This window comes from Scomber japonicus, chromosome 9 (genome assembly GCF_027409825.1).
Source record: "Scomber japonicus isolate fScoJap1 chromosome 9, fScoJap1.pri, whole genome shotgun sequence".
NCBI classification, from domain to species: Eukaryota; Metazoa; Chordata; class Actinopteri; order Scombriformes; family Scombridae; genus Scomber; species Scomber japonicus.
In genome coordinates this window covers 25,846,180-25,860,779 of record NC_070586.1, presented here as the reverse complement: position 1 = coordinate 25,860,779, position 14,600 = coordinate 25,846,180, and the positions used below count along the sequence as shown (strand labels likewise).

General features: G+C 42.0%; 1 protein-coding gene across 6 annotated transcripts in view; it reads left to right on the top strand.

Moving 5' to 3' along the window:
• Nucleotides 1-14,600, top strand: part of mctp1a (multiple C2 domains, transmembrane 1a) — a 134,714-nt gene that overhangs the window by 110,210 nt on the left and 9,904 nt on the right. For 3 of the 6 annotated variants that reach the window (XM_053324823.1, XM_053324822.1, XM_053324824.1), the window contains one exon: nt 545-597. In XM_053324823.1, coding sequence (XP_053180798.1) covers nt 545-597 — 53 coding nt within the window. Of the gene's footprint in view, nt 1-540; nt 598-6,666; nt 6,766-14,600 lie in introns of all 6 variants that reach the window. The other 3 variants (XM_053324820.1, XM_053324821.1, XM_053324825.1) reach the window with 2 other exon arrangements.

Below are 14,600 nucleotides of genomic sequence, written 5' to 3'. Positions count from 1 at the left end.
TCTGTGAGAGGATATGAAACGATAGATTGATGTATGTGTAGAAAATGGGAGGTTGAGGTAAGAGACGGGTACAAAGGTCATAGAGGTCAGGAGAGACCAAAGGGAATCAGAAGAAGAGTTGTGCTGTCTTGTCCCCCTGAATAGTGTAAAATTTGAATGCTTTTGTGCAATGCGATTTGAGTGGATGAATAGGCTTTAATCCTCAGCCCGTTGAAATTCAAAGCCAGAGCATTTGCTTACATTTCCAGAAGTGTCAACGCATTTGAACAACAGAATGTTTCTAAAATTAAATTGTAATTCTAAACCATTCTGAAGCTTCTGACACATTAGCACACACCCATCCAATAGTTGTGCTATCTACATGCTTTCCATACTCATTAACAAACTCTTGCCAGACATAAGCATAACCAATCAGCTTTAATATGCCTCTCTGGGTGTTCTGCCAATGTTAACCCTGTGTTATCTAATGTTTATCTGCACCATAGCTGTTACATAAACATTTTTATATCTCTTTCTGTTTTTTCTCGTTGCAACTGTCAGCAAGCAATGGAGGACCTGCTGGAGGACGAGGATGAGGATTTTGACAAAGATGACAAGGTAATTATGTCTTGTGTCAGGGATGCACTCACACACAAACACATACACACATGCATGCACACACAGACAGACAGACAGACACACACACAGACACACACTGCCTCAGGAGGAGTTGACACTGCTTCATAGACCGGAAACACAAGCAGACGAGTGAAATGACTCGATCTTCCCCTCCCATCTCCTCCCCTGTTTAGTCACTGCTTGAGGCACAAACACTTGTACAAAGATTGTACAACCTTTTCACCTTTTGGAAAAGTTTTCTCTGTAGTTATATACACAGCGCATTCCTCACCTTTCTTCTTTGTGGCTTGCTTTGCTTTGGTCTGGTATTTCACTGCAGTTTGGTACAGTATCCTAATTTTTCCCTCCATATAACACTATAGAGAATTTACGTTACTACAGTCACACTTCAGCCCTGTTTCCTGTGAACATGCCCCCGTATAAAGTGCTTAGTTAGCTATTTAGGCCCATTCACTGCTCCTTTATGTCCCAGTAAAACAGCATCTGGGCTTGTCCAGACACTATCAGGTAACAACAGGTGGCTGCTTTACTGCCTCTGCTCGTTTACACTGTAGGAACAGCTACTGAAACAAATGCCACTGGATAGGATACAGTACTTTGTCAATGTTCCACTCAGGGATGGTAATTGAAATGCAACAGCAGCTCTGTGACCATCTACAGGGTTGTCTGGGTTTTGGTGTGGCACATTTGAAATGAAGACAATTTTCTGTTTGATATCACAGTGTGATCAGACTTGAGCAGTCGTAAAACAAGGAAGTGTAGCTCTGACACATTCTAACGTGAGCTTTTAAGTACAGCCCAACGACTTTAGTGTGGAAACCCGTAAAGCACCTTGACGGGAATATCTTGAATTTGAAATTAGTCCAGCTGTTATTTGATGCCTCACAGCCACACTCCAGCAATATAAAGGTTAGTAGGCTAAGATGTGGTAATTTGCACGGTCTGGTTTGGTAATCTTTTTGGAGGAAAACCCTGGCTGTTTGCAATGGTAATTGTAAAGGCCTTTGACCGGGCAATTTGATATCTTAAAATTATTATGCCTCAGGACATGCTGAATGCTGAATTTTCTTATACGATTCTAACCCTGCTTACAACCTTTCCCAATTTTAAGGGCTACAAGTTCAAGTCTGCAGTAAAATGGTTAAAAAAGCACACTTATGTTGCAGATGGTCAAATAGTCATCCCAACAGTAAGTCAGGCAATAAGTCAGCCAGGCAGCCAGTTGGGCGATGAGCACACAAAGATACGTGAGCATTACATCCTCTCCCACAGTGATGCAGAAGCAAAGTTTCATGGCTGTGAAGTTCCAAGGCTGAAATGTACAGGGGGCCACTGACTGAAGATATGCACCAGGCAACCTTGAACCTTTTTTTACCCCTTCTTTACGTCTGTTCTCCATCACTGCATTTCCTACCTCCTCTCAGGGAAAAAATACAAATACAGGCATTTGAAAAGCTGCAGATTATATGAAATACATTTTGGACTTTCATATTGAAATGAGGTGCAGCAGCAGCTTGTGCAGCCTCCGTCAGATTTGGTGCCAAACTGATTATTCCACATAAGAAGGCCTTGCTCTCTGTGCTCACACAGGGCTGGGATGCTGGATAGCACAGCCGCCACAAAGGCTACAATTTACCAACTCTGGCTTCATACATTTTGATCTATTGCTCCCCTCAACTGTTAGCATTTCATTTGGGCTGTAGGAAAGTTGAAAGGGGGGCATTTTTCTTTTTTCTTCGCCTATATTTCTCTCCTTCTACCCTTCCCTCAATCGTCCCCTTCCCTGCCTTTTTTTTCTCTTTCATCCTGACACATACGGTACTCTCTCTCTCTCTCTTCCTTTTGCTCTCCCTCAAACCTGGTTAAGTGCAGAACAAATGGAATTTCAAGGCTTAACAAATTTGTCTTTTACATTGGATATGAGTTTTTCTTTTTTTCTTTTTTTTTTACATTCGATATGAGGTACAGCTTCAGATTGTATGAGTAAGTATGAAGGACGGGTCAAAGGAGGCCTCTTTTATGGCACAGGCCTATAGGGGAGAGAGGGAAGAAGAGAGAGAGAACGAGAGTGAAAGGGAAAAAAAGATTAATAAATGTGCCAAGGCCTCATTTTAATTGAACTTGAAGCATATGTTGCAAGTATGTACAATTCGTCCCAGATGTTTACTCCGGCCATGTGCACAGCGCTTCCCAGTGCACCACAAGGCAGCTATTAGCTGGATAACCTTTGCTCCAGAGGCTAAATGGGGTATTACATGGCCAAAAAGTAGAGCACCTGTTTTTCATTGCATAGAAGACCCCTTGCAGGCTTTTTGCCTTGGATCACCACATGTGTTTTGACTTAGCAGATTGTTGGGCAGACGTGAAAAGTGTCTTTCTTGTGAGCAAGCACTGATATTAGTCACTTAATCTCAATGAAAGTCCAGCATCTAGACTAATTGATGGGGACGGCTCAGTTGTTAAAGCCAAGCAGGCAGGCACATGAGGGATAAAGGAATGTTAGACATGAAATAATTTATTTTTTTCTTCTACTCTTGTCCTCCTGCTCTATGAGTGTGTGTGGTGTGTGTGTGTGTGTGTGTGTGTGTGTGTGTGTGTGTGCGTTAATCTTCAACATGGTACGTTGATTGACTCTTATTGCCTACACACACACACACACACACACACACACATATACAATATGTCAGCAATATATTGCCAAAATTTTGAACCTCTGCTTTCAATAAAACACATTTTATGATGGCAAGTTGCAGATGCAGCTTTTCACCAAGTGACTACAGAAGCAGTTGCATACATATTGAAGTTGTAGTTTTACAAATAACAAATAAGATACACATTCAGCATGAAAAGATGTCAATATGGCAGAATTAAAGTTCTATGAGTAAGGAGCATTCATTTGCACAGTAGGTCTCAAATTTGATCACCTTGATACAGTAGGTACACTGATTTTAGTTTAAGGGACACTACTTTTGGGACTGTATCAGAAATGTAGTTTTCTATTGATTGATGATGATGATTTACTCTCTTTTCATAATTATCTTTAGAGGTTTTCACTTAGAAGAATGTAATAAAACTTTATTACTGAAGACATTTTGGCTTGTCATAGCAGTTAAACACAGGTGTAATTAATAACATGAACGATAGCTCCATTCAATGTATGTGCCCCAGTGAGCCATGACACTGAGCACCAGGGACCTGGAAACAGTTAGAAAGGAAAGCAGCAATTGCCAATGTTAGTTGGATGTCCAAGTGTCCTGCACCTCCTCACATCTCAGCCACCACTAATTCTGTCTTCTTTACACTTCAGTTCATGTGCCTGTATGTGCCTTTTTAGTATTTTCCAATACACCTTGAAGTAACATTGCAGGACATGGACAGTGTAAGACAGCAGCGACATGCAGCTCATTCCCACAGTATATTTACAGGCTACCAGCTGCAGGGGCTTCACTGTGCAATGTAGCCTGTGATGTTTCTTCTCACCTGAGGGCTCACTGTCCAGAGCTGGCACGAAGCTATCACCTTTAGGCTCAGCATGGGTGTGAGTGTTTGTGAGCGTAAATGTGTTTGTGTATTTTGTGTGAGCGTCATGCTTGTGTCTGTGCAGTGGCTCAGCTGTCTCCCAGAGGGGGGGCTTACTGGAAAAAGGGAGAGAGAGTGAGAGAGATAGAGAGGGAGCGAGAGAGAGTCTGAAAGAGTGAGGAGATTACCCTCACACGGTTGACTGGTCACTGAAGCGCTCGTGCTCCGCTCAGCTAGGCTCCACTAGCCTCAGGAGGACCTGACACAGATAAGATACACACTGCAATCATGTCCTGCTCACGGGCTTACTGCTCAGTGCACTCCCTCTCTCTTTCTCTCTCTATCTATCTATCTCTCTCTCTCTCTCTCACACACACACACACACTAACACACCACATGCACCCTTCAATTTTTTTTTTTTCATTCTCCAGTTTCTTGCTCATTTTCTCCTTCCCTCCCACATGTGCAGAGATGATGGTAAATATAGAGTGGACATTATTCATTAGCTCAAACACATTGAACTGTAAAATCTAAATTACTATACTGAAATGAAAAGTCCTTTTTTTAGTCTTATTTATGGACCCAATCCCTAAGGCAATCCAAGTGAACCAGCAATGAAATCTGTTTTTAGCCCATAGCCGGGTCAAACTGTAACCTATTTGCTGTGTGTTATTTTTGACCTTCTGGGGCACCAACTGAGTACAGGTAAACCATATAGAATTACAATACAATTTGACAAATTTAGGATCGCTTTCTGTGATTTATGAACACCTTGCATGATGCTGAATGTTGATGTAGTCCAAAAAAGGTTGTAACAAATTATAATGCAGGTGACTGAACAGTGTATGTAAGATTGAGCATACAGTACATGATCCTCTGTGCCTTCATCTCTGCTGCCACACAGTCTTCTTCCTAAACCACAATATCTCTTTATCCTTCTCATCTATAGTGCTGAGACAGCCTTTACACCCTCTGCTGCTTTCCCTGTAGGCATGACTCATGCACATACACTAACACACACACACACACACACGCCTGCACATATGTGTGTGTTTATCAATTCTTTGGGAAGTACCGGTATATAACTCCTGGCCAATGGCTAGTATCAGCACACGTATCCAGTTCTCACCCTGAAGGCCTCACAGCTGTTTTCAGCTACTGATTTAACTTTTACATACGCTATCGCTCTGCTCTCTCTTTGTATCTACCTGTCTCTTCTCTCCCCAGCTCTATCTCTGCTCCTGTTTGCTCTCTTGCATAGGCTCTCTGCTCCACGTTATGTTAAATAAGGTTTGCACACTTTGTCTCTGTGTGAATACGGTTAAAAACAGTGCAAGTTTTTTGACTTATCTCCAGATAGCACATGGAGCTCTGCAATACCTTCTCAAGCCCCGACTTTCCTCTCTCAGTCCCAGTCACGGCACTGCGCCGATCATTCAGATAACGACATGGCATAATGTAATTGGACTAAAGAGAGCATTGGGAATTATATCAATGCTCCGGAAAAAAAAAGTGTGACTGAAATGTTGTTCTAGGGAGGCTATTGAGCTTGTAATGCAGTGGGGTTGTCCTCAGGTATCAGGGGGTTTTTTGAGCTGCTGAAGAGAATGGGAGAGAGAGCGACAGAGGGAGGGAGAGGGGAACAGAAAAAAGTTTCAATCTCTGTGTTCTTTTCTTCTCCCTGCCTGTGAAGGATGAAAAGCGTCACGCTGTAAAAGATACTTTTGACTTTTCTGCTTCATTTTTCTTTCCATCTCACTGTCTTTCTTTCGTTGTTCAGCAGAGACACTGGTAGGAACTGCATTTTAATCATGTTTGGCTAATAGAGGAAGGAATGAAAACAAAAAGGAGGGTGAAAGAGGCATGGAGGGGTATTGTCTCTCTATGCAAAATACACTGCATTGTTTGTTTGTTTTTCCTCTTTGTCACACACGTACATCAGGTGGATCATCTCTCACTATCTCTGTTCCCCCCAGATACATATCTTTTTCTTTGTCTTTCACTTTCTCTCATTTCTCCTTCATTCTCCAAATCTGCTCCATTCCCGTTTCACTTTTACTTTAACTCTTTTGTTATTAACATGAAATTTTGTTCTTAGGGCTTGTTTTGCAGTTTGTACAAGTACCTACCTATATACCTATAGGTTAGTACAGCGTTATACTCACCAGAGTCATTGTGGAGATTGTAGAAATGAGTGCTCTTCTGGATTCAGCTTTGCAATAGTCCAGTATATGCCTCAAATTGCACTTTTTACAACAGTCAAGTCACTAAACAAAGTTGAATATTAAAAAAACAACAACTCTCCTTTGCATTGCGCTACTAAAGATGCTTTCAGCATAGTGCTTGTGTTTACAATCTCCACAGAGAAGGTGGTAAAACAATGTTGTTCTTGCCTATAGCCTGTTATATTGGCCAAAACATCAACTTTAAGACCCTAGTGGTAAGCCATACCCTTTTTTTCTTTAACCCCTTGCACCTTAATTTCTCTGGGTTGTAAAGAGAAAATCTTACTGTAATCTATCCACAAAGGACCCTAAACCAGGCCCCTGGGAGGACAGCCGTGATAAAAACCATATCCTCGAGGATATGCTGGCTTCCTGGCACTTTGAGTGGATACGAGCGATGGTGGTAAGTTGGCATGTGTGCGGCTCTGGCACTAACTCCTAATGGTGTGTGTCGCTGTCTTCTGGTTTCCTACTTAGCTCATCGTTTGTCCGGCGGCCTCTGTCTGCTGTCCTGGGGTTTGTGTATAGTACTTGTTCCCTGTCCACGTCTCAATCAAACACCCACGCTATGCACGTTCAGCCCGCAACCCAACCCTGCCTCGAGGCCTCCGCCTCTGCCTGCTCTTTAGGGTGATGAGGACGCCAATGGGGCTCCAGCATGGAAGACTGTTCCCATCTTTTTGTGTGACTTCCCTGTAGCACTGTAGACCCTGCAAGGTGACAGCTGTAGATTGAGTTGTGGCAGTGTATTAGTGTATTAACTCTGTGTTGCTACTGGGACTGCAGGATCTGAGGTGCTAAATGGTGACATTGGGAGTGACTCAAGTGTTTGCTGATTTGCTAATTTTGAACCTGTAATTTCTGCAGTGGCAGGGGCCATAAGGAAATTAATTCCCACCACAGAGTTGCTTAGTGTACTTTTTGTCAAAAATAGACTTTGAGATTTAGATTTTTTTTTTAATGGCACTAATTGCATTTCCTCTTAAAAATAATGATTATTTTCACACTTTATGACCCATAAGTCACTGATAATAAGCACCTAACAAACTAATTTCCTAATGGGGACTCTCAGTGCCCTAAAAGTATAATATGTGTGTGTGCGTGTGTGTGTGTGTGTGTGTGTGTGTGTGTGTGTGTGTGTGTGTGTGTGTGTGTGTGTGTGTGTGTGTGTGTGTGTGTGTGTGTGTGTGTGTGTGTGTGTGTGTGTGGTTGTGGTTGTGGGTGGTGAGGTGATTTGAACGTGCTTCTGAGCGCTTTTTCTTAAAAGTTGCTACAGAAACAGCAAAACTATTTCATATTGCTGGAGCAAATCCCAATGCTCATTATGCCTAATGCAGCAATGTCTACTCCCCCAACTGTTATTGTTCTGAGTCACATACACAAGAGCGGCTGAACCAACTGAACTTTTTGACTGATGAACTATGCATCAAAGGCTTACGACGAGCACTCGTTGCACTGTAGGTGAGGAGTTGTGCGCTCTCATCCACCCAAAGTAACTCTCTTCGAGACACTCACCGAATAGGATGTGGAAGATGGAACACTCATCCCTCCCGGTCTCTCATTGGACAGAATGTGGAGCACAACACTTGACAGCGGTGTCGTCTGAATTTGAAAGTCAGACATGTTAGAAGGCAGCCGCCACCTTTTCTTTTAACAAGAGTCATAAATCTGTAATGAGCACAGAGAGGATGCATATTTTATTTGAAGACGTGATCCCTTCACTTCATAGCAATGCACTCTCGCTCTGTCGTGTTGTTTTTTCTACCAAAACAAAGTTTAAAAGTGGATGTTAAAGCTTTTTCTTGCCTGTGCCTCTCTGAACATGAATATGTAATTAAAGGTACACCAGAGTTAGTACATGTTTTTATAGACCTAGGTGATGAATCACATATAATTTAAAATGATTTAATTAATCAACAATTATGCGATATTGTGTAGGTATGAATCTTGATTTATAGAGGAGAAGAAAAATGAAACTCCTGTGGATAAAAACTCAGAAATGACTATGTGTCTTTAAAACAGATTTTCTCCCAACCTCATTACCAAATAGCTGTACCTCATCTACATTTGCGTATTATCAAAGTTTCCTTATTCTCTCATCTTGCAGCATGGCAAAAAGCAATGAATACAGAGTTTGGATTTCATAGTGCTATATGTTTTAAATCAACACAGACAGAGAGAGTGAAAAAGACATATAGACAGACACACTGACAGACAGACAGACAGGGGGAGATGTGTTGGAGCAGCTAAACCAGGCCAACAGAGGACAAGAGTAATGCTGTCCCATTCATCACATTCTGCCAGGCTGGATTCTGGGAAGGACAGGGGAAGGAGAGCGCAGGAGCAGGGGAGCAGAGGTGAGGCAAGGTGGGGGAGAATTGGGCAGGGGGGTGCGGGGGTCGAGTGGTGTTCGGCAGGAGGTGAGGAAGAGGAAGTGATCAAGCGCAGAAGTTGTGGGGTGGTAGTCATTTATGTGTGTGTGTGTGTGCGTCCGACCTTGAGTCTGATGGAGTGGCTGGTGTGGTGGAGGTGATGAGAGGCCCCGGGGGGAGATGGGTAAAGATGATCAGTGGCAAACAACCTCCTGCCACCCAGACACATTAGAGGCACACACACAAACGCACTCTCATAACACCAGAAACCTTTCTCTTTGGGATAGGAAGCAGAGGTCAAACTGAAAATAAGTCACCACCACCAACTCTTCCTTTTATTCCCTCGCTCCCTCTCTCTCCCTCTCTTTTACATACGTGTATATTTATCCTCGCTATGGGACTAGGCTGGGTGAAGACACTAATTAGTACTAGAGAGCATTGTGTCTGCCTGGTCCACCTCCAGCTGACAGTCTTAACTGTAGTTTGACTTTGGCTTTGTGGGAGCAACACTCAGTGCACACAGATATTCTCAAAGAAGTCTGTGTGCGCACACAGACATAGACACTCTCCTCACATTCATCCGTTTGGGCCTTTGGGAGTGGGACGCCCCATCACATCTTAACGTGGCCTTTGTGTGTGTGAGCTGCCTGATGAGGGCCAGGAGGAGGACGTGCGGTGCATCTCAACATGCTAGTTAAACAGATATTTATGTGTTTATGATAAAAAGAGAGGGAGGGAAATAGAGATGTATTCCCCACATTCACCCATGGATTAGTTGTTGTATGGGCTAAATTATTTATTAAAACCGCAGCCTGAAAAAAAAAGGAACATCTGCTTCTTTCATGTGGAGCTGGCGAGGTGCCAGGTTGCATGGTGGTATCTGAGGCTGGTCGCAGGGCCTTTGTCTCGTCTTGTTGTCATTTCCTGACAGAGGGGAGATATTCTTCTAGGCCACTGGGTCCCCAACTTTTTTTCCTCTTAACTCCCAGTGGGATTAAATCTGTGACTCCTCGCTCCCCAGCGGACTACTTGGAATAGACACTATTCAGACACATTAATTTTCATATTAAGGTCTGCATTTGGCTTACATTACCTCTGTGGTAAAAGAAGAACTATTTAAATGGTCAGTGTCAAAGATATAAAGTACTTACTGCAAAAAATATCCATTGTAAAATATCATTGAGTTTATTGTAATGCCTGGAAAAGTCCCAGTTGACAGATGGCCAAATGTGTTACTCACATTTTCATTAAACTAATTAAACTGCTTTGCAATACAAATATAGCAACGCAAATTATAAACTATCACTGGAACATTTAGCAGTTTTGACCAATAATTGTAACTCATGTATTGAACCAAACAAAGACAAAAAATGATAGATCTGAAAGCCATTGATGTGAATAAGCCTCACCTCCTACTAGTGAACAGTATTTCACTTTCATCAATTACTAAATTATTTCTATATTTAATTATTCACAGAAATGTTTAAAAAGACGGCACAGGTAAATGTAATGTTTATGGGAATGGATAATTACTTTATTTTACCCATATGTTATTTTGTAAGGAGAGATAGTAACACATTAAATGTTAACCATACCATACAGCAGATGCTAATTGAATGCGCTATTTATTATTCTGTCATACTTAATTCTTACACTGGCTTTGGAAATTGAATCAGTGTTGCCACTAAAGCATTCCGCAACTTGACTCAACTTTTCACTTTTTTTTTTTTTCCTGGGGTGGAAATGGGAGGGATGTCGACTCTCTCTGCTGTTACAAAATCAACAAGCTTTCAGATGCCCTCTGGGAGCCACATATTAGCATCCTGTCACGTTTTATTTGACATTTCAATTTTTACTGTGCTGCCAGAGTGAGAGAGGCAAAAAAGAAAAACAAAGAAAAACAGGTGCAATTTTAGCACAGCAGCAATGAGCAGAAGCCACTTGTGGTTCAGACTCATTTTGTGGTGTGATTGGATATATGATGCTACATTATAACTGTTAGGTTTATCATTTTTATGGCATAACACAGCAGGGAGAACAATGTGATCAGAGGTTAAAACAGTCTCTGATGGCTCTCTCTATTTCCACCCAGTAGATATAGGACAGATATTTGAGTCCATCGTAATAGGCTAAGTCCTCAGTGACCTCTCTCTTGTTTAGCTCTAGGCCTTGGGTCAGTGAAGAACAAACTGTCTTTGCAAAGTTTACAACTGCTCACTATGCACTTTTGCATATAGATGTGCTCTGCTATGATACTATCTCTCCGAAAGAGAAATGGAACAGTTGAGTACACAGAGGCATTGCACATCTTTCCTTTGTTAAATATTTAATCAAGTGTTTCAAGGAGTTTACCACATTTGTTTACCACAATTTACCAGCAAGTGCAATATTGTTAGCCTGACTTGGCTGTTTCTGTGTATGTGTAGGTGAGAGAGCGCATGTCCCTCGACTCTCTCTGGTGTCACTGAGGGTTCTTTCTCCTTAACGCATGTAAACAGCTCACATCACTTTAACGAGCCTTCCCTTGTCTGTTTCTCCTGATGGGAGCAATCCCATGGTGCAACCTGCTCCACACATTTGTACACAGGGTGGCTGAGTTCTAAAGTGATGGCTGCTTGGCTGAGATTTCATATCACACTACACACTATGATGCAAACTTTGGACATAACCACAAAAGATGCATTTATTGCCTTTAAGCGACATACACACAATTAAAAGATTCAAGTCTCCCAACAAAGGACACTGACTCACAAAATATTTCTTATACCAACCTGATGAGAGTTAATTGATGTCAAGGAGCCTCTGCTGCATGTAGAAACATTTCATTCACAGGGTAAACAGACTGTCTCAGTGCAGATTTTTATTTCATACACAGCAGTGTGTGTTACTCCGACTTAACCCTCACGTTGCACTCTGATTGGCCCTGACCCTTTGCTACAGATTAAAAAACAAATGATATTCAGAAGGAGAGACAGACCAACACACAGAAAAGGACACAGAATGAATAATAATCAGAGAAGTGTACAAAGGCCTCAAGATGTCTTTGTATTTATATTAGATTGATACTGGACTATGCATTTAAGAGACCCACATTAATGCTATTTTGCATTAGTGGTAAATTGTTTCTTATTAGCAATGAAAAATTAATTAACACAGTATATATTTTTTCTTGCTGTTTTGAAATTCTTGCATATATGTTGTTTTTGTTTAATGCTGCTGCACCAGTTTGCAATTATTTTGTATCCCTTTTAAGAATTTGGTTTATATCAAATGCAGTTGTGGCAGAAACTAAGCCAATAGTTTTATCTCACAGTCAGAGATTATTACTAACATTAATTACATTTCATGCCTTATCTTATGTATTGTACTGCACTTAAACTGTACTGTATATACTGATACATGGCATATGTACCGAACACTAAAGAACACATATAATATCTCCACACATTCAGGCCTCTCTTATAGCAAATGAAGTCATCTAGATTGAATGCTCTGTCATCTGACTGCAGTGACAATTTGTAGTACACAGACTGAATTGGCAGTTACTGTAACATGTCAGCATAACACATTGCAGATGAACCTACAGTTGCAGTCTATTAAAATGCATGATGCTGAACTCATTAGGCAAGCTTATTACACTATCTGTCTGAATGATTCAAGCCATGCAGCACCATCCATCAAGACACTGCTGTCAGAGGTGCAGGGATTTGTAGCATACTTTGAGCATTAACATGACTGCAACTGTAGCCAAGTCAAAGCGAGAGGCCTCACAGATTTCATTTTATTAGCCCTGCCTTCAGGTCTCCAAACAAACCATCTTAGTCTCACTGACAGACACAGGAAGAGACAGATGGAAATACAGGCCCTGAGTCTCCTGTAAAGATCCTGCTCCTCCTCCTGAGTGAGAGTGGGAGCTGGTCAGGGCTGGAAAACCTCAACACATATCACATGTGAGCTAGTGGTTTACACACACATGCACACACATACTCCACTAAACCACATTAAGTATGATAAGTCCTTGACTTAACTTGCACTAGTGACGGATCCGCTCTTGAGGATGTGTAAACATGTGTCTGAGTGAGCTCACCTCCCTGATTTAGATTTTTCACAATTTTATTTGATATGTAAGTTGATACGTTAAAAATCTTTCCATAACCTGAATGTGATGTGTGAATGCCTTGTGTCTCTCTTTATCGGTCTGTATCAATCGCCTTTCTTTTAGTGGTGACTGACATTGCAGTCTAAAAACGTCTACAATCTACAAACGTGCTCATTAAAGACAGAAACTGCTTTCAGGAGTCAAGGGCCCTCATAGTCTAATCTGTGTCGGTGTACATCGTTTGTAGAGTCACACAGCACGACCAGGTGTGCAGATCAACCTTATCTAATAGCTGTAGGGTGTGTGTATGTGTGTGTTTGTGTGCATATTAGGTTCCATTATAAGAACAGGTTGCCTGGCTCCATATGTGCGCAGTGTGCGGGGAAGCTGGGAAAACAAGGTTCTCCGTGGCCCTCTGTGTTATTGCTACCTCCCGCCTCCCCGAGCCGTGTTTGAAGACAGGAAATAGGAGTCAGACCGCAGTCCGAGGGGCATGTGGCAATGGTTTATACTCTGATGACCTCTGACTTATCCTCTCCACCCCCGCCTGCTCTCTCACACCACTCCCCTGGCCCTCAAACACTCTCCCCTGAGTCTGGGCCAGAAAATAAAATGGCCTGACCCGGCCCAGTCCTTCTCGGCTCGGCCTAACCCGGCCCATCACAATAGCCTCTACACTGAGATTTGTTTGAGCGAGCAATGAAAAACAGATGGCTTCCGAGGGAAGGACTGAAAAGAGGAGGAGAGCGGGAGGAAGAAAGAAAGGGAGTCTTGTAAAATATTTGCAAAGAAAAATAACCCAGGGACGCTGTCTAATTATATCTATTTGTCTTGTGTGGTTTTGCTGGGGAGGCCATGTGGTCTCCCTGACTGTTCCATGGTTCATTTTTCACATTATCTGATCCTGGACGGAGAGCAGAAAGAAGAGGGTGGCTTTGGGGGCAGTGGGGGGTTGTTTTGAGTCTCGCTGGGAGGGTTGCGGTAAGGTGGGGGGCTGGCCTTAAGGAGTGAAATGTGGTAAAGACCTCTGGGGTCCTGGGGTTTTCAGTGTCTTTGACTGCTTCACTGTCTTCTTTGGGTTTAATGATAAGGATTACTCAGAGGTTTACATCTCTAATCTAACCATGTCCATCCATCTTCATCAATAAAAGCCATTGCTGCACATGCTGTCTCTCTAACAAAAGAAAAATACTTGTGGCTATTGCTTATTCTGCCATAAACTTCTGCTTGCTTTTAAATGTTTATTACTAAAGCTTCAGTGTTTTTTGTTTCTTTTTTTTGGTTCATTATGCAACCAGTTCACTTATGTTGCTGTGTAATGTCCTTATTTTTCCCAGCTATATCAAATCTATATTCTTTCTTATTTGATCTATGAAGATGTCTGTTATCTTCCATTCAGCTCAACACTCAGAAACAGAGGAAAAGCATCAATTCATCCATGCAAGGATACATCTAAAATTACCAAAATTACACTAGATAACAGTAATCACTCTCACTGAATTAGGAAGTAAAAGAACGTATAGAGTTGCGTGCTAGCCGGAGTGCCCATGCACAGGAACCAGATCTGGGTGATGTTATAAGAAAAGCCGTCCACTTTTTTTTTCAAATTCCCCTGTTGTTACTACTGTACAGTATTGTAAACTGACCATCCATGATCATATGGATGCTTCTCTGATGGTAATACATAGCTTTGCTCTTCCTGTTATGCCCCACTTTTGTCTCCCAAGCATGCCCACCAACCACATCTAGCCATGACCAGTCTGGGTG